Source organism: Grus americana, chromosome 1 (assembly GCF_028858705.1).
Source record: "Grus americana isolate bGruAme1 chromosome 1, bGruAme1.mat, whole genome shotgun sequence".
Taxonomy (NCBI): Eukaryota; Metazoa; Chordata; class Aves; order Gruiformes; family Gruidae; genus Grus; species Grus americana.
Genome location: NC_072852.1, coordinates 215,525,511 through 215,543,100, shown reverse-complemented (window position 1 = coordinate 215,543,100; position 17,590 = coordinate 215,525,511). Strand labels below are relative to the sequence as shown.

Below are 17,590 nucleotides of genomic sequence, written 5' to 3'. Positions count from 1 at the left end.
GCTGTACTTGCAGCAGCCTGGGTTTGGGCTGCTCCTGGTGGCCAGCATCTCGGTGAGGAGGGGACAGGCTGTGGTGCCAGTTCCATGTTCATCATGACTGGTCTCACACTGGGTTGGCATCACCTGAGTGCAGGCCCAGTTCCATCCCTTCATGCTCCTTTGTATTTACTAGAGATGAGAAATGCTGTTCCTACAGGGCTCAACATAAGCTATTGCTTTTTCCAGAAGACTCCCCTGTCCCTGGGATATGGTTCAAGAGATGGTGGGCTCTGTCTTACCCTGGATCTGGGTAATCTTTTAGCATCTCTCTCTGGATGCTCCTTTGCATCCCCTCTGCGATACCAGGCAGGGTGCCAGGGAGCCCACCACACCACTATTGCCATCAGCATGGGCTTAACCCTGTTGATTTGGGACAAACAGTGTCCTACCACATGCCTGGAAACAGTGCTTGTGGGTGAGTTAATGTTCAGTGAAAAGCATGGGGGAATTTACGGCAGCTCCCATGCTGACAGCTGCCTGGCATTGGGCAGAAACCACTTCAAAATATACCAGTGTAGCTCTGTTCCAGGGAGGTACCATCTCCAACCAGTGTCACTGGGGTCTGAGTTGGCTTCCAGGTATAAAGTGTTCTTTCAGAGGAACAAGCTCAATTTTTTAATACCTGGAAGAAATTGCCAGCCTGGAGGGTGGATGTGTGCAAGGCTGATGCCTTTTTGTTTCCTTACAGCAAACCTTCATCCATCTAGGAATGGTACCTTGTAGGGGCTTCATGAAATCATGTATGTTAAAATTATTTTTTCTGGTACAGCAGCAATATGTTATGGTTTGTTCAAAGTCGGGGACTAGAGACAGGTTCAACAGTGGTAAAGCATTAGGGTTTAGAAGGGTTTTCATTGGAGCAATTAATCCTCTGTTTAGAAGTGTTTGAAACAGAAATGCGCTAATGCATTTAAAATGGTTTTGATTATTTAAAAAGGGTTATTCATCCAAGTTTTCTACAACTGCACTTATTTTTGGGGAGCTCCCTACAATTCTCAGCCACAGAGATGTCTAGGTGAGCATTGCAATGATGCGCTGTGTAAAATCATTTGAGAGAGGAACAGCAACAGATCCAGCAAAGCATTGTTGCACACTCTTTCCTCAAGAAATGTATGTTGGGCAGAGCATCTCCTGCTTCATTCAGTGGTGGGTTGACCTTGGCTGGACACCAGGTGCCCACCAAGCCTCCTCCTCAGCAGGATGGGGGGAGAAAATAAGATGGAAAAAGATGTAGTGGGCAAGATAAAAGCAGTTTAATAAAGCAAAAGCACAGGCTGTGTGCAAAAGCAAAGGCAAAACAAAAGATGAGTTCTCTACTTCCCATCAGCAGGTGATGTCTGTCCACTTCCCAGGAAGTAGGGCTTCAGTACGTGTAGCAGTTGCTCCAGAAGACAAACGTTGTAAATAATGAATGCCCTCACTTCTCCTCCTTTCTCTCAGCTTTCATTGCTGAGCAGATGCCATACGGTATGGAATATCCCTTTGGTCAGTCTGGGTCAGCTGTCCTGGTTGTGTCCCCTCCCAAGATCTTGCCCACCCCAGCTCCTGGTGAGGGGGAACGTTGGAGAGACAGCCTTGGTGTGCACCAGCACTGCTCAGCAGTAGCCAAAACACCGGTGTGTTACCAAGACCTTGGTAGCCACCAGTACACAGCACAGCACTGGGAGAGCTACTATGGGGAATATTAATTCCATCTCAGCCAGACACAATGCAATTTTATTTATTGTTTTCTAATATACATATTAGTAACAGTTCACAAAAGTGACAGTTCACAAAAATTGGGCTGGGGCAACTGTATGAGGTTCAACAAGGCTCAGTGCCGGGTCTTGCACGTGGGTCACAACAACCCCAGGCAACGCTACAGGCCTGGGGCAGAGTGGCTGGAAAGCTGCCCAGTGGAAAAGGACCTGGGGGTGGTGGTCGACAGCTGGCTGAGTATGAGCCAGCAGTGTGCCCAGGTGGCCAAGAAGGCCAACAGCATCCTGGCTTCTATCAGACATAGTGTGGCCAGCAGGACCAGGGCAGCGATCGTCCCCCTGTACCTGGCACTGGTGAGGCTGAGGGAACTGGGGTTGTTGAACCGGGAGAAAAGGAGGCTGAGGGGAGACCTGATCGCTCTCTACAACTCCCTGAAAGGAGGTTGTAGCCAGGTGGGGGTCGGTCTCTTCTCCCAAGTAACAAGCAATAGGACAAGAGGAAATGGCCTCAAGTTGCACCAGGGGAGGTTTAGATTGGGTATTAGGAAAAAATTCTTCACTGAAAGGGTTGTCAGTCACTGGAACAGGCTGCCCAGGGAAGTGGTGGAGTCCCCATCCCTGGAGGTATTTAAAAGATGCGTAGATATGGTGCTTAGTGGTTTAGTGGTGGACTTGGCAGTGTTAGGTTAATGGTTGGACTTGATGATAAAGGTCCTTTCCAACCTAAATAATTCTATGAGTTTATGAGTTACAGGCAGAGAAATGTAACCAGATTTTTAAATGCAATAGCCCTACTGGCTATGAAAGTGATAAGAACTAAAAAAAAAATCTTTTGACACTTTCCAAGTAGTATTCATTCAAAAGCATGGCTTTTAGTGAATTGGGGACCAAATTCTGATCAACAGGAAAATCCTACAGTTAGGAGTGGGAGCAGGAAAATAAGGAGGCGGATGGCAAGAGGAGGAAGAGAAAAGGAATTATTCCATAGAGCCCTCCTCTGCAGCTTTTTTTTTTTCCTGAATTCATAGGGAAACCATCCCTCGTGTTATTCAAGTGAATCTGAGAGCACGAGCTGCATATTTATGCCCGATCCAGCCCTTCTCGCACAGCCTATCTGCATGACTGCCTGTACTAATTCACATACAAGACTTTTACTAGGAGGGCCACATATTAGCACTGCTTGCACCCTGCATGTTTGTGTCCATCAGTGTGTTGATATGGGAGTCGTTACAGAACGGCAGTTAAATATTTCAAAATACATTGAAATTCTGAGCAGTGACGCCAAATTCAAAGGGATGGGGTGAAAATGAAACTCCCCAAAGGATCATCTTCGTAACTTCTCCATTTATCTGTGAAGTATCAGAAGAGCCTAGATTTATTTTCCTTAGCTGGAGGCAGTATTTATCACTCCCGTCAACCTTAAATACGGACCCCACCAGCCTTTCCTAGAGCCGTAATAATCTGATGGATTGCAGGTATTTGCTGCCAGTGAACTCAAGCAGCAATTTATCCTCAGCAACCCAGTTAAAGTACGGGAACTACAGCAGTGCATATGTTTGGTGATTTAAAGCACAGGCAAATTGAAGCAAGTTACTAGCATAACTCTTAGTATGACCAATATTTAAGTTGCATAATAGATTAAAACTGGAAAGGACCAGTGAGTCATTCTAGTGGCAGCCTCCTTCCGTAGCAAAATCTTTGTCTCCATTGTTATCTTGCTGTTTTTTTTTTTTTTTCCTGAGCATATAAAGATTCTTTATTCTCTCCCTTCTAAATCCTGGATTTCTTGTTAACGTGAATTCTTTCAGGTCTAACTTTTTACACCTATTTCTTTTATTTCTCTGCCATCTCCTGCAGCAACAAACACTCTTCCCACCAACTCCTACCGACCCTTAACAGCTGCATGCACCGAAGATGTCTTGGTATTTGTGTATGGTTTCAATCCCTTCATTATAACTGGACATTGTTAGATATTTAAGAGCTATCGAGCCCAAAATCACAGAGAAATGCACGAGTGATTTTTTTCTGGACTCCACTAAGATGCTTCATAATTATCTTTTTGTCATATAAGAAATCCCACTGTGCTATGCATATGCCCATATCTGCAAACGCCATTAGACTACAGCTAAAAACTTGTTTATCATCTGCCCTAACTCCGGTATTTTTCTGCCCTAACACTATTGATCGCTCTGTTCAGTGGCGCTCTCAGCATTTAGGCCATTTTTTAAAAGAAGTGCAGGATTTAGCCTCATTTTGTACCCAAAGGTGTTGAGGGAGGCAGGCATATGGCAGAATCGAAACAGGAGTTACGCACCGAGATGTGGAAGAAAGGACCCTTCAAACTTTAAAGGAAAAAAACCTCTCCCTAGATCCTTTCCTTGTTCTCAGGCCCTTAGAGGGGAAAAAAAAAAAAAAAAGTTTGTGAATATTACACTCAACAGTGAAATAATTTTTAGATGTTACTGCTAATAAATGCCAAGTGCTTTTCATGACTAGCGATGGGGTTGTGCTGTACTTAATATGGCTTCGTGCACGTTCACTGTAATTTAGGAAAACTCTTGAGAAGAAGAATTACTAGTGCTGTTGACTGGTAAACAAAAGTAAGTTATACCTCTAGGGCTCAGAAAAAGAAGGTGAACAAAAGCCAGCTATCTAGATAAAAAGGGAACAAATGTTTTGGAGAGAGAACATTCCTATAAACAGTCATTATAACGTAACTCACAGACTGCAAAATTAAGGAGCAGCTATAAATTTAGCTTAATGTGTAGTCTGAAATAGCAACTGCGTTTGTATAACATATGTTTGCAATCGCAAGTGATTCACTTACTGCTTGTTTCACAGGCTCGATTAGCATGCAGAACTACTGTGGCATTATAAATAGTATCTCGTGCTTAAAGATGTTTATTCTGCTTAGCAATTTAGAGGTATCTCAAGTTTTTCTCTTCCTCCCAATGCCTGTCTTCACTCATGTCTTTATACTTCCTGGAAATTTTGCATCTTTCTGCATATAGAAGAGAGGTATTTTGCATCTTTCTGCATATTAATAAATGACAGAGATTTGTGGCCAGCTGTACCTCTGCCTGATTTAGTTACATGAGCACAGATAAACGTGTATTCGAGTCGTCCATCTTTTGCGTAACAGACTGATAAGTTAAAGTACTCCAGGAGAAGCCCTGGGTTCAGTTCTCTCCTCGGTCTGTGGGGACCCAAACCCATATTTCCATGTCAGCAGAATTACCCCAGTTACTGTCTAAGCCAGGTTGGGGCACTCCTCATTTCTTGTTCAGACTTTTAAGAAACTGCGTAACTGCTTTTAGTGGGGGTGCTGCTACAGTCTGAAGAACAGAAAAGGGGGTGGAGGCAAAGGGGAAGAGTAAATGCTCTAGATTCAGCTATGCATAGTGCTTTTATGGACTCCTCTTACTTGCCTTTCACCAGAAAACGCAGTAATGATTCAACTCTCCCAGGGAATATTTTTATTTTGCTTAAATAGAATGGAACAATACTGATCCAGAGCTCTAAAGGGTGTAGATCAGACTTCTCCTTTCTAAATGAGATTTAAGCCCACTGCTTTTACCTTTGGGTAAACTCAAGCTGACAGGAAACAAATTACTACCGATAAGTATTATTTTAGTCCTGACATACAAGAACTCCTGTTACAGATCATTTAAAATCTACTCTCAAGGGTGTGGGCTAAAAAGAAATACTGCCAACAGCCCCTGAAAGCTCTGTTTGCATAAATTCAGCAAAGACGTATGGGTTTCAAGGCATAGATTTGATGAAAGAGGGTTCATGTATGGAATTTTACAGATCACAATCATACTACCTGCATAGATCATCACTGGAATGTCCAACCGAGTGGCAAACTCAAGTCAGAAATAAGATTCACGCAGGAGTTGTTTTCCTTTCTTGGTGGCATGCAGCAACCCCTGGAACAGATTACTCCTGCTTTATAATTCAGGACAGGGATGGGGAAAAAAAAAAAGTTCTTCCTAATGCAACTAAAACTAGAAGAACATGGTGGCTCAGCTTGGAATTTAGCCACAAAATCCTGTTTACAATCCTCAAAATTCACAAAACTTGCCAGGTTTGATGGCTCTGAAGGCTTCAAGCCCAGTCAGTGCTTCCCAACAACATGGTCCCACGTATATCACGCTGGTTTAGCACCCAGTCAGACAGGGGCAGTGGTTTCTAACAGGCTGCCAATAGCTGCAAAATGCGCATTTTTACCGTCAGCATGCTGATTTGTGTTGTTCATGCAATTACAGCTTGGGACAGTAGAAATACATTTATCTCACTGTATTTTACAACAGTAACAAAATGCTTTTTTATGCTTGTTCACAGGTCAGCTTAATGACGACAGAGTAGTTGCTTTCGGAAACAAGAACATGAGCAATGCTGAGCTTTGCAGCCCTGTGCTGAGAACTTTGGGAACCACTAAAATTCTACACGCAAAACTTGGTTATTGCATTTTCCCTTCTATCTCATTAGAGATAACGGGAAACGTTCCAGAGGGTCTCTCATGCACACGTAGCAATCTGGTTAGGGAAAGACAGCTAAGATACTTTTCAATATAATTAGCTGAGAATGAACCACCTTGAATGCGGCACAAATGATGTTCAGAGCTAACGTGCAGCTGGTGGATTATGATCTTCGTTATAGCACAGACTGGGCGTACAGGAAAAAGCTTGACCATTGTCATCGCCTCTGGTTTCCCACTGCCTTGCCTCTGACAACCTGACACCAAAGTCCAACGAGCGGATAAAATGCTAGCTTAGTGACCTGACCATTTCACAATGATATATAAAAAAAAAATGGCTCGATGTATTGGGATAAGAAAAGTAAGCTGCTTTTTTTGTAATGAAAAATACTAGGTGTAACCTGATGGGAAAGTTGTCTTTTTAGATGGAATCTATCCTACGCAGAGAGCATCCCATGCACTTCAGGCACTGCTGCAGGGTGACGTGCCCAAAAGAAGGCCGTGTCCAGGCAGAAGAGGCTCAATCATTTAGAAGACATTTGGGGGCCTCCCCAAATCTGTCTCCACTTCAGAAAGTTTCAGCAGCATCCTCCAGACAAATAAAACGTTGCAAGAGAAAGAAAAGGACTAGTTGTCTTGGATGCCTTTGGAATGTAAAAGTAAAGGTTTAAGAGCATCCAAAGCAAAGTTCCCCCACCAGCCAGAATCTTCTCAGTTCATAAGAACACCATTCTCTCTGCTATGGCTTCCTTGGTCATTCCCTGTGCCAGTCACATCAGTCAAACACGGCTTTCCTGAAAGCAGAACAGAGCAGGGGCTTCCTCACAGCGGTCAGAAAAAAAAATAAGTCAGCTTCAGATGGTGACAGAAATCCTTTGTTGAACCCTAACAGACAGGATCCCTTACTCATTTGCAGTTTGCACCATCCTTTACAGCTATACTTAGTGCGTGCATGCGGAGAGGCTTCTTCTCTCTGGATCCAACGAAGCTTCTTGGATGCTCTGCATGGGTGATATGGAAAGACATGGAAAATGTGTCCCCAGGGCTGTCTGCTGCACTGCAGCTCCGCGGCATCCTTCACCGCATCTGATCTCCAGATACCTTCCAAACCTTGATCGCTGAACCCTCACATCCCCTTGCGACATAGGTTAAGGATCACTCCCATTTTCCAGCCGGAAAACGTAGGAAGGACAGAAGTTAAGTGACTTTTCCCCACAATTGTACAGCAGGTCAGAGGTGGAGGCAGAGACAGAACCAATCCTTAATTCAGGCGCTAGACAATATTCCTTCCATCTAGAATATGGACATATTCTGAAAGGTCGTATTGGTAAATACATTAAAGGAAAATCATCTCCCTGTTAGTGACTCTTAATCCAGATAAGCATGATTCTGAATTAGGCTGTAAGTGTGTTTTAAAGGGAAACACTTAACCTGTGTTACCTCCATGCTGGCACCAGAATACACACCCATTCCTACTTGTACCGGATTAGGCGAATAATCTTATTATTCATGAAATCTGAAGTATGTGGATGAGAAGAATCTATGCAGAAACCATCACTCATGGCTATTTTTAGCACTTCTTCCACAAACACCTGGAAACTATTGATTTGCTTATTATCTGGCACCACCCAGAGTCTCTTTAAGTTCTGCCTGGTGTACTCCTCTTCGGGAAGGCCTTCCACACTTGCGACCCAATCCAAGGTCAAATGGTTGGGGTCCTGCAGGTAGCTGGATATTGAAGAGAGGTTTCCGTTGAAGCAATAGTAAAGTTTGGAACCGAGAAGCTTCAGGAACAGACATGATGTGGAGAAGATATGAGCACTGAACACCTCCATGTTGGAGGAAGACAGGCTGTAGATCTGGGGTGCTTCTCGGACGGTGAAGTGAACAGTCTGGGTCTTCTGATCAAGGGTGATGTTGAGCATGGCATTCTTCTCCGCTTTAGAAAGCTCCACCTCCTTCTCCTGCAAGGCCTCAATCAGTGGCTGAATTTGATAAAAATCTACCTCACGTCGAAGTAAGCCCATTTCCTGAAAATCTTCAGGGAGGTCCAAGTGAGAAGTTCGTAAGAAGTTCAGGATATAGCGGAAGATTTTGCCGTCTCTGTCGATAAAGCAGTTGCCTTGGCTGTCCTTCTTGGTTGGGATCTTCCCACTAAACATGGCCCCCAGCATGGAGTCTGGAAAGCTAGTCAGGGTGGACAGAGAGGTGGTATAGAGTTTTCCTCCAACATTGAGCGTGATGGGTTCTGACATGATGGAAAAGTCAGGATGCTGGGACTAATTCTAAAAAAAAAATAAAATTAAAAAATCCAAAAGCACACATTTAGCTACATTTACCTGTTTAAAAGGTTAAACTACAGAGATAAAGAGTCCTAAATACCTAAGGGTTACTACATGCAAGAATTTCTCATAGAAATTAGAAATGGGGAATGACTTTTGGAGGTTGTATCTTGAGAACAAATGTAAGGATCTTTTTTTCTCCCAACAGACTTGAACAGGACTTTGTTTAGTTCAGTTTAGTGCCAGAAATCATGAGTCCTCCAAAACTTTACAATCAGGCTAAAAGTGAAATCTCTCCCACGGAAGCCTACAGCGGAACGACTGCTGACTTCAAAGCAAGAGTTGTGTCCTGGGCTCACCTGATCCCATCTCCCTCGTGAACACAGACTTTAGAGGGGAAAAAAAGGACAGGACAAGAACTGGACACATCCCAACATCTTCCACGACATCTGAAGATATAATTAAAGCAACAAAGCTGTTGCAGCAGAATCCCCTGACACACATTTGAGTTCCTAGCAGGGAGCCAGCGAACAGTGCTGCTGTAAGCATGCGACAGTCTGCGGTTCCATTCATTAAAAAAACCGCCAAGCTTTCTCCTTCCAACGTGCTTTACCTTAGCAAACATTTCCTAATTAATTGGGGCCATCTCCCGGTTGACATAATTTCCACGCAGCTCCTCTGCAATCAGCTGAGACGAATGGAGGATGTCATTTTATGGTGCAGTTAAGCATCACTGCCTCCGGAAGGGACATACCTCCCTTCGCCTTCCACCATACCTTCCTCCTCCCTTATGCCAGCTCTGGCACTCATCTGACCCTACAGTGAGGCAGTTTAGGGAGAAGAGCCATCATTTTCTATTCAGGATATGGTTCTGCTACATCTTGGAACCAGATGAATGCCAGTGCAAGGGAAGAGGAAGGAACCACATAGCCCTTTCCATTGCAGATCAGCTCAGCTGCCTTGGAAAAGTGGGCTCTCATTCCTGCTAGCTGAGGACCTGCAGATCTGGTTTTCCTTGTTTGCTGAATCCAAATCAATCAACAGTTAATTCCCAGATTTATTGGTGACTTAATCAGCAGGAAACCCATCAGTGTTTGCTTGCAGAGGTAGGAGGTAGCTCTTGCTGTAGTAACTATGGTCATTCAACAGAAAGCTGCCAAACAACTCCCTTAAAATTAAACTTAAGTGCAGGCATTTTCCTAACTAGTCATGGAATAATCACAGACACGACACTACTATCAGCTCCAGAGTCACAGCAAAATATAGATAGGAAGAACGTCATCTTGTGCTGGAATATCAATTATTTTATGGCTGCTAAAACTCAAATATTTAATAGTGTTAATAGCACCCTAAACCAAATCCGCCTCTAGAGAGCAGGCACTTTTTGTTATGAAAAACTTGCCCAACCTAGGGCAGCTAATGAACAGGTCAAAGGAGAATCGGTATTTCACTTCTAGTTTAAGACTGACATTCCACTCTGCTCTTTAGCCTGCTGTAGCCCTTAGCACAGTGTGTATCTCGCTGCACCATAATTAACGGAAAGAAGCAGATCTCTAAATCCACTGAGCGCTTTGCCTGTGTATCCCTTAGTCCCACATATCCAACAAAATTGGCAAATAAAGGCGCAGGCATAGACCAACACAACACCCCATCCACGCTCATGGCCAAAGACCATCCTCGTGACTAACCTCAGCCAAATATACCCGAGAAAAAAATATTTGTTCCAGTGTTAAACTCCCCTTAGTCTCAGCATACTTCCCACTCTTGAAGACTTCTCCCCAATTTAGAGTCAAGAGTTTAAACTGATCATACAGACACCTCAACTGGTCTAATTCCGTAGTACAAGTGGCTGCGATGTATTTTTTCCACTAAGGGCTTGCAATATGCCTGTAAAAGCGTTGCTACAAGCACAATCTGGCATTCACAAAACCAGCCTAAAATGGATTTTACTTTTTTTTCAAGTTTCATCAAACAGAAGCGTTCCCTACATCTCCCTGCAAATAACACAGTCAGTAGAAGCAGGACTGACAGTGACCCGAAAGACCATGTTCCTTGCTTCCCATCTCTGCTACCACTTAGGCTGCTTTAGACTAAACAACCCAAATATTTCTGTTCTTTCTTCATAGGTCACGTTTTCAGATTTTTAAGCCAAAACCTGCTTATCTACACCACAGAAGTGGGCTTCTCATGCTCTCTGCCAGCTTTAGCCAGATGCAGAGTGAGACATTTCCCTTGATGTGTATGTGATAGGCTTCACTTGGCAGAGCCCGTTGTCAAGAGTCACGACGTAAAGACCACTGGACGGTCCAAATGTTCAATGACAAGATACAGATTTTCGTTTCAAACTCAATGTCCACCCTAGATTTAGTCCAGACGCGCTGGCTATATACCTTGAATGAGAGGCAGACATCTCGGTCCAATCTGAACAGATAACATTAAAAAAAAGTATCTTGCAATTTGTTTCTTTATCAGCAGTCTCAAAAGGGAGGCTGCCAACAAAATACGGCAGTAACGTGAGCTCTTCGAAGCTGAAGACCATGTCTATGCTGCCAGCAACAGCATCAGAAATTTAATTGAGCTTTAGCTCTGGCGTTGGAAGAGTTGTGGGTGTAGTAGCACAGAGCTCGGCAGACACAGCGTTACCCACTTCCCACGTGGGCTCTGCTCCTCTCCCACCCCTGGACGCTGCTCAGACACGTGCCCTGAGCAGGCTATTCTGCTTATCGCTATTCTGCAGTCTACAGACCTATACAGGCTGGATTTCAGTCTCCCAGGACATCAGCTTGCTTTTATTTTGGACCTCCCCACTGCCCCCCCGCTGGATTAAATTTCAAACATTTAATGATGCAAACATCTGGCCCACGGATAAGGCTGCAGGATAGCAGTTGCACAGCTGTCATTCATAAAGTGGAATCAACATACGACAAGTTAATCATCTGGTATTGCCTAATTCATCCCATTGCTTGCAGATTTATATCTTCATAGTGTGATGATGAACCTCATAGCCTGGCAACCTCAGAAGACCCAAAACCACAGCGCAAATGAGCACACACATGTCTGCTGGATTCATCATCAACCTGGACTTAATGCATTGGCCAACCAACGTACTTCACAGTAGCTGGGGAAACCAAGTCAATCTTTGCTGTTTTTTTCTTATAAACTCATGAAAATTAAAATTAATTGGGTTGTCAGTTTTCTCTCTTTGCTCATCCAACCAGCATTTGCGGTCCCTACCCCAGTTTATCAGGTCTGGGTACTTTGCTAATGCAATATAAAGGTTCTCCAAGAATGCAGCATGGAAATCACTTCTGCTTGGTGGCATTTCCACAAAGAGAAGGTACCAAGAGAGCATCTGATCTTGGACATGGGTGGCTATAACCTGTGGTCACCAAGGACAGGTACGAATTGGGTTACAGTTCTCGGAAGCAGAGAATTACAGTAAACCCTTTTGTGTAGCTGCTCCCCAAGTTGTACCTGAAATTCACTCAAATTAAATCAGGTAGAGATCTAATTTGAGAGCTGAAGATGCAAATTTGGTGGAAGAGCATAGGATTTATTTTGTGCTTTTAGAGTGACTTGTATTTAAATACATCTTTTTTAAAACAGATGTACTTAATGTAATGGGGGGAAAAAAAATCTATGGTTGATTTAAAGTCATAATCTTTTCAGGTGATGTAAACTGAGAGAAACCAGCAGTGGTGAACTTTTTAGAAAAGTCAAAGTCCTGAACAGAAGCTGCTACCTGAGCATTTCAATCGACCAGGGCTTGTAAATTTAACTTGGATTTTACTCACTGGAGCATCCTCAACAGATGCACAGAGAACATTTCAGTAACGACCTTCTACCCCATGAGTTTAGTTCAGCAAATAATTGGTTCGAACCTGGGAGAGCGGTGAGGGTTGACAGAGCAGGAAGGTATGAAAGAGCATGCGAAACGACAAAATCTACCTGTTTTCACTTATCAATGCCTTCACGTATTTAGAACCATCAGCTCAGTTCCTTCATTATCATAACGCTTCCTTTGCTTAATCAGTTTGAATGTAGAACAGCTTTGGATATGCTTATTTCCCCTCTTATGTATTCATCACATTTGAGAGCATTTTAATTAGCCAATAAATAAAATCCTGTATACATAATTTAACTGAGTGCCTGTTTTGCCCAACTTGGCAAAAAACCACAAGTGTACAAGTAATCATCCAAAAAAAAAAAAAAAAAGCATCGGTCACGATTTGCCATCATAAGTAAAATGTGAAGAAATGGCACAAATATTACTACGTATTTAACCACTCTGAAAAATGGGTACAGCTGTAGTCTATGCTTTTTAGCCCCAAAATGCACTTTAATGGGAAGTCTAAAGTTATAAATATGTTTATATGGTTTTCAAAGAGACATGGATCTTTCCTTAATATATATATGTGTGTGTATATATATATACACACACACATATAGACAACTTCTAACAGGATTTTTGTGGTTACTTATTCAGATAAAATTGGTAACTTAGATCATTCCAGTTAAAAATAATCTACCCTCAACCAGCAAGCTTATGAAACACCAAAGAGATATGGTATGCCTGGTCCTGCTTAACAGCCTCATTGAAGATCTGAAGAAAACTCTCTCTGCATTAACCAAGTAAAGCTAATACTAGTTTTGCCCTAACAATAAATATCAGTAGTGCACAGAGAAGGTACTAAACAGATCAGAAAACAACCAAGAAGTTTTTATTTGGCAAAATGCGTTGCAATGCCTTGATTTCCCTGACAAGTAAACTCAAATACAAGTATTTCTTGGGAAAAGCAGCAGGAATCGACTGCAAACACAAATTTCACTTTACAAATGTCAAGGAAGGAAAACAAATCAAGAGCGATATGTAATTTGGTAGGAGTGGATCACAATGAGTTGTTAAAACAGGATTTTCAGAGTCCATCCCACAGGCTGCTGACGGCCTCTGAAGCCTTTACGCGTGGAGTTAAAGGCATTAGAAGTCATAGCATCCCCTGGAAAATGAGTTAATGGATGCTGTGACAGCAACAGGGTCTTTTGCTGCCAGATGTAGTGTTACGTGGCCATTTACACAGTCATTGCCCTTGGTTTTAATTTTATACATAAGGTATTGCACTGCTGGTTAATTTTTATAGTGTAGCTTTCAATAGCTCACCCGTAAAACATCCCTCCACGACCAAAACTTTGCAAACCTGTATTTAAGACGGTAAAATATGCGCAGCTTCGTTAAGAAACAGTTGAGGAGTAACAATGAACTGCAAAGTACACACACAGCAAAAAAAAAAAAAAAAAGAAAAAAAGAAAAAAAAAGAAAAAAAAAGAAAAAAAAAAAGAAAAAAAAAAGAAATTAATTATTTAGGCCGGCACGATGAAGGATGCCTAAGTGGCAATAACATTAAAGCAAGCCGGGGACCATTTCTGCTAAGCATCAGGAAGAGCAGCCATACTAAAAACCGCTCTGGCTTTTTGAGTATTGCCCAAGAGAGCTGGTGAAAGCGGCATCAGCTGGATAAATGTTATGAGAGACAGATCAGGTAATGCGTTATAGGAAGTAATTCTGCATCGGGAGGGACAGGATTGATTGCAGCTAAAAAGGAGGTATGAAAAAAATAAAATATATCTGGGCACCTGTATGGAGACTTTAAATGGTGATTCGGAGGATGGGGCTCCAGTCTGCTTCGTTAGAGTGCATTAATGGCAAACACATAACGAGGCAAAGATACTGCTTTCTGCGTAATGCTCGTTCTGCTTTGGGTTTTGCCCCAGATTCCCCACTCTCAGCACCTATCACTTTGCTCCATCGCATCTTAACTAAAACCTGCGTTTTGGTTCGAGGTAAAAATTCCAGTTTCCAAGAAATACCCGAGTCCTGAAAAAAAAAACAAACAAAAAACCTTCATGAAGTTGTGAACTCCAGACCTGGGCACACCCAGCCCTGCGGCGCTTGCTGCGACCGTACCCGCAGATCAGCTTCATGCCTCGTCCCTTCGCAGGGGGACGATTTCGCAGAGGAAATCCAGACCCTCAGCTACGAGTTTGTACCCTGCCCAGAGAAGGCAGTTTGAAGCCTAGAAGTCACCCCATGACAGGAAAGAGGAAAAAAATAAAAAAATAAAAAAAAAATAGAACAACAAAGGGAGGCAGAAACAAAATAAATAGTATTTAGGGGATAACAGACTCAGTTGCCCACCTACCTAGCCAGCAGAGCCAGTAGGCATCAAGTGAGAGCTGGGTTTAAGGAGGATTTGGGACAAAATCCGTCGCAAGGACAGATTCACCCTCCCTTCACGTACCCCTGATGCACATTTATTTATCTCAGCTCATCTTCAACTACAGAAGGTTAAACATTTGCAATGTGGTTTCTACACCCTATATGCTTACTTATAGTTAATCTTAGAGAGGAAGACTCATGTTTTCCCATCGCTGCAGGACGCACATCAATCCCACCTAATATCGGACCCTCGGATAATCTCAGCCTCTCCCATAATTACAAGTGCAGCACTTTACTTAGAGGCTTGAAATTCAGTTGGTGAAGCAGAGCGTGGCACGTCTGCCAGGAGCACTATATCCCGAAATGCAGCACCGGGAGCAGTGGGGGGGTTGGAAGCAGCTGCTTTTTGTTTCGGGACTGCTGTGAGCCACTGGAAATTTCCAGCTGGCGTTTGGGGAAAGGCCGCTCACCCCCGAGGCTGGCACGGAGGACACGGGCGACGAGCTCCGGGAGGGGACTCAAACTCCCAGCGGGCGCGAGGCAGGAAACGACGGCTCACCCTTTCCTTCTCGCTGTAAGACAGAATCATCGGTATCGGTCTGCTGGCGGCTGCGATACCCAGCGATAGACACGCCGACTATCCACCTTCGGAGAGCAGCTGCTTAGCCACCACTTATTTATATTTAATTTTTTAACTGTGCTTTGTTAAACACGGAAACTCTCCTCTGCTGACAAGACACACAAACGATGGGAGAGCGTAAACGGGAGTTTCATAACATCCCTGGTTTGTTGTGGGTGTGATGCTGTGTGTCCATCCCTTCCCAGACCTGCACCTTGATGCTCTAGAGCATCTCCTGGGCTGCTTGCTTAGGGCTGCGGGTGAATGCAAAAGGCTGCGTGTGAGGCGCTCTGCAGAGAATTTAAGCGAGAAAGAGAAATGGGGGTAGGGAGATGGGGACAGGAAAATAGAGCTGGTGCCCAGTTAGTAAGAGGAAGGAGCGATATAAAACAAAAATCAGGTTCCTCTTGAGAGAAGAGGAATGAAAGCAGCAGTGCACAGTGGGGAGGAGGAAAATGAAATGAAGGTTAACAGCTACTGAAGGAGAACGGCAGAAGACAAGATGGAGGGGGAGAGGGAGCGCAGAGCCAGAGATGTGGCTGCAGTGAGGTTTGGAGAATAAAGGCCAAAGTGCTGCGGTGCTCAGCGCTCTCCTGGTGTGATCTCCGATACCTGCGGGCTCAGGGGCCGCTGTGTGGGCCACACAGATTGCCAGGAGGGCACTGCCACCGGCTGCCAGGAGGGAGCCTGTTTGGGGTCTCATAGCAGGAGCGTCGCTTTTCCCTCCAAGCAGCTGATGTAACCCTTTTACAGTCCAATATACCAATTTAATGCCAGCCCTGGCAAAGGTTTTCACTGATTTCTTATGTCCTGTCCCAGCATCCACATGGGTATCACTTGGCACCCTTGGAGTATCTTCCAGATACTCTTATTTCTTTCCTGGACCGCTTCATCTGCACACGTGGCAGACCACCACCTGCGTACTGCTTGATGCACTCACAGAGTGGGTTCAGCAATCCAGCATCCCACCCCATCTCCCACTGACACCATCACTTCCAGAGCACCCCTGCAATTAAGAGGGCTGCTAATTGCCAGCATGGATGCAGCTGCACGCTAGCGAAAAGCACTCAGAAATAACACTAACGAGGTAGGTGCCGTACAGAATTAGACCCTCCACAGGGTACGGCTCATGCACATCGCCCAGCCAGCCCCATGTCACCATCCAGGGCTGGCTGCAGCTTGGCTGGACATAGAGCCAGCCCCGGGTCTGGGCATACAGGGCTTGGATTTGCTGAACCACTGTAAACCCTTTAATTTTGGAGCTGTTTTATTGGCGGGGGGGGAGAGGGATGCAAAGCTTGCAGAGTTGTTAACCTCTTGTTATCGGTTGAACTTGATGATCTTAAAGGTCTCTTCCAACCTAAACAATTGTGTGATTCTGTGAGCGGCGCTGAGCCCTACCCTGTTAAGAGGAACCACAGGTATGGCTCTTCCCTATACAGCCAGACGTTCACTCTGTTAAATGAGCTTAAAATACTAAACCTCAACCCCAAATCCCCCCAGAGTGGGGGATCACCCGTCCTTCCCACATCTCACAGCGTCTCCCCGTGGAGCAGCAGCGCAGCTCCCCGGCCGTGGTCCCCGCTCCCCCTCTCCCCCCGTGCCTCAGTTTCCCCATCTCAGGGGTGTGCAGTGGGGTGACCCCGGCCCTTCCCACTCCCCCCAGCCGGGCCGATCCCCGCCCCCCATCCCATCCCATCCCATCCCATCCCATCCCATCCCATCCCATCCCCGCCGCGGTACCCACCTGCGCCCCCTCCAGCCGCCGAGCCCCGTCGCTCGCCGGGCGCCGCGGGAGGCGGAGGCGGCGGCGGCGGGAGGAGGAAGCGGGGGGCGCGGCGTGGCTCGGCCCGGCCCGGCCGCGCTGGGATTTGTAGTTCGCCGCCGCCCTCGGCCCTGCCCCGGTGCTGCCCGCAGGACTGCGGCTCGCTGCCGGTCACGCCGCAGCCTTACGGGCACGGCCCGGCCACGGAGGGAGGTAACGCGGGGCGGGTGGGGAAGGGGGGGTAGAGGGGTCTTGGAGGGGCAGTCAGGGGGTTGGGGGGATCGGAGGGAGGGGTGCACGGGGAAGGGGTGCTTGGAAGGGGTGCAGGAGGGGTGGTCGGGGAAGGGATGCCAGCAGGGATGCTCAGGGGAAGGGATGGAGGAGGGGTGTTTGGGGGTCAGGATGTAGGAAGGGTGGTCTGGGGTCGGGATGCAGGAGGGATGCTCAGGGGAAGGGATGGAGGAGGGGTGTTTGGGGGTCGGGATGCAGGAGGG

General features: G+C 45.3%; 2 protein-coding genes across 5 annotated transcripts in view; one reads left to right on the top strand and one right to left on the bottom strand.

The window, feature by feature from the left end:
- Positions 1-1,745: 1,745 nt before the first annotated feature.
- KCTD21 (potassium channel tetramerization domain containing 21) lies at positions 1,746-17,135 on the bottom strand. 4 transcript variants are annotated; one of them, XM_054848683.1, is made up of 3 exons: positions 17,079-17,135; positions 14,130-14,370; positions 1,746-8,501 (listed from the first exon to the last, which is right to left on the bottom strand). In XM_054848683.1, the coding sequence occupies exon 3, from the start codon at positions 8,469-8,471 to the stop codon at positions 7,689-7,691; it is 783 nt and encodes a 260-aa protein (XP_054704658.1). In that variant the 5' UTR covers positions 8,472-8,501; positions 14,130-14,370; positions 17,079-17,135; the 3' UTR covers positions 1,746-7,688. The 4 variants fall into 4 exon arrangements, with proteins under 4 accessions (XP_054704658.1, XP_054704560.1, XP_054704467.1 ...); XM_054848585.1 differs by lacking the exon at positions 17,079-17,135 and adding an exon at positions 15,183-15,287; XM_054848492.1 differs by lacking the exon at positions 14,130-14,370 and having other exon boundaries at positions 17,079-17,133.
- The window catches only part of USP35 (ubiquitin specific peptidase 35), a 31,747-nt gene continuing 31,280 nt past the window's right edge, over positions 17,124-17,590 (top strand). The window contains exon 1 of the mRNA XM_054847636.1: positions 17,124-17,309. The gene's annotated coding sequence lies outside the window, so the exon portion shown is untranslated. The remainder of the gene's footprint in view (positions 17,310-17,590) is intronic.

What these genes read in the sequence shown, in the direction of transcription:
- KCTD21 (XM_054848683.1), bottom strand. Translation starts at nt 8,471, where the DNA reads ATGTCAGAACCCATCACGCTCAATGTTGGAGGAAAACTCTATACCACC.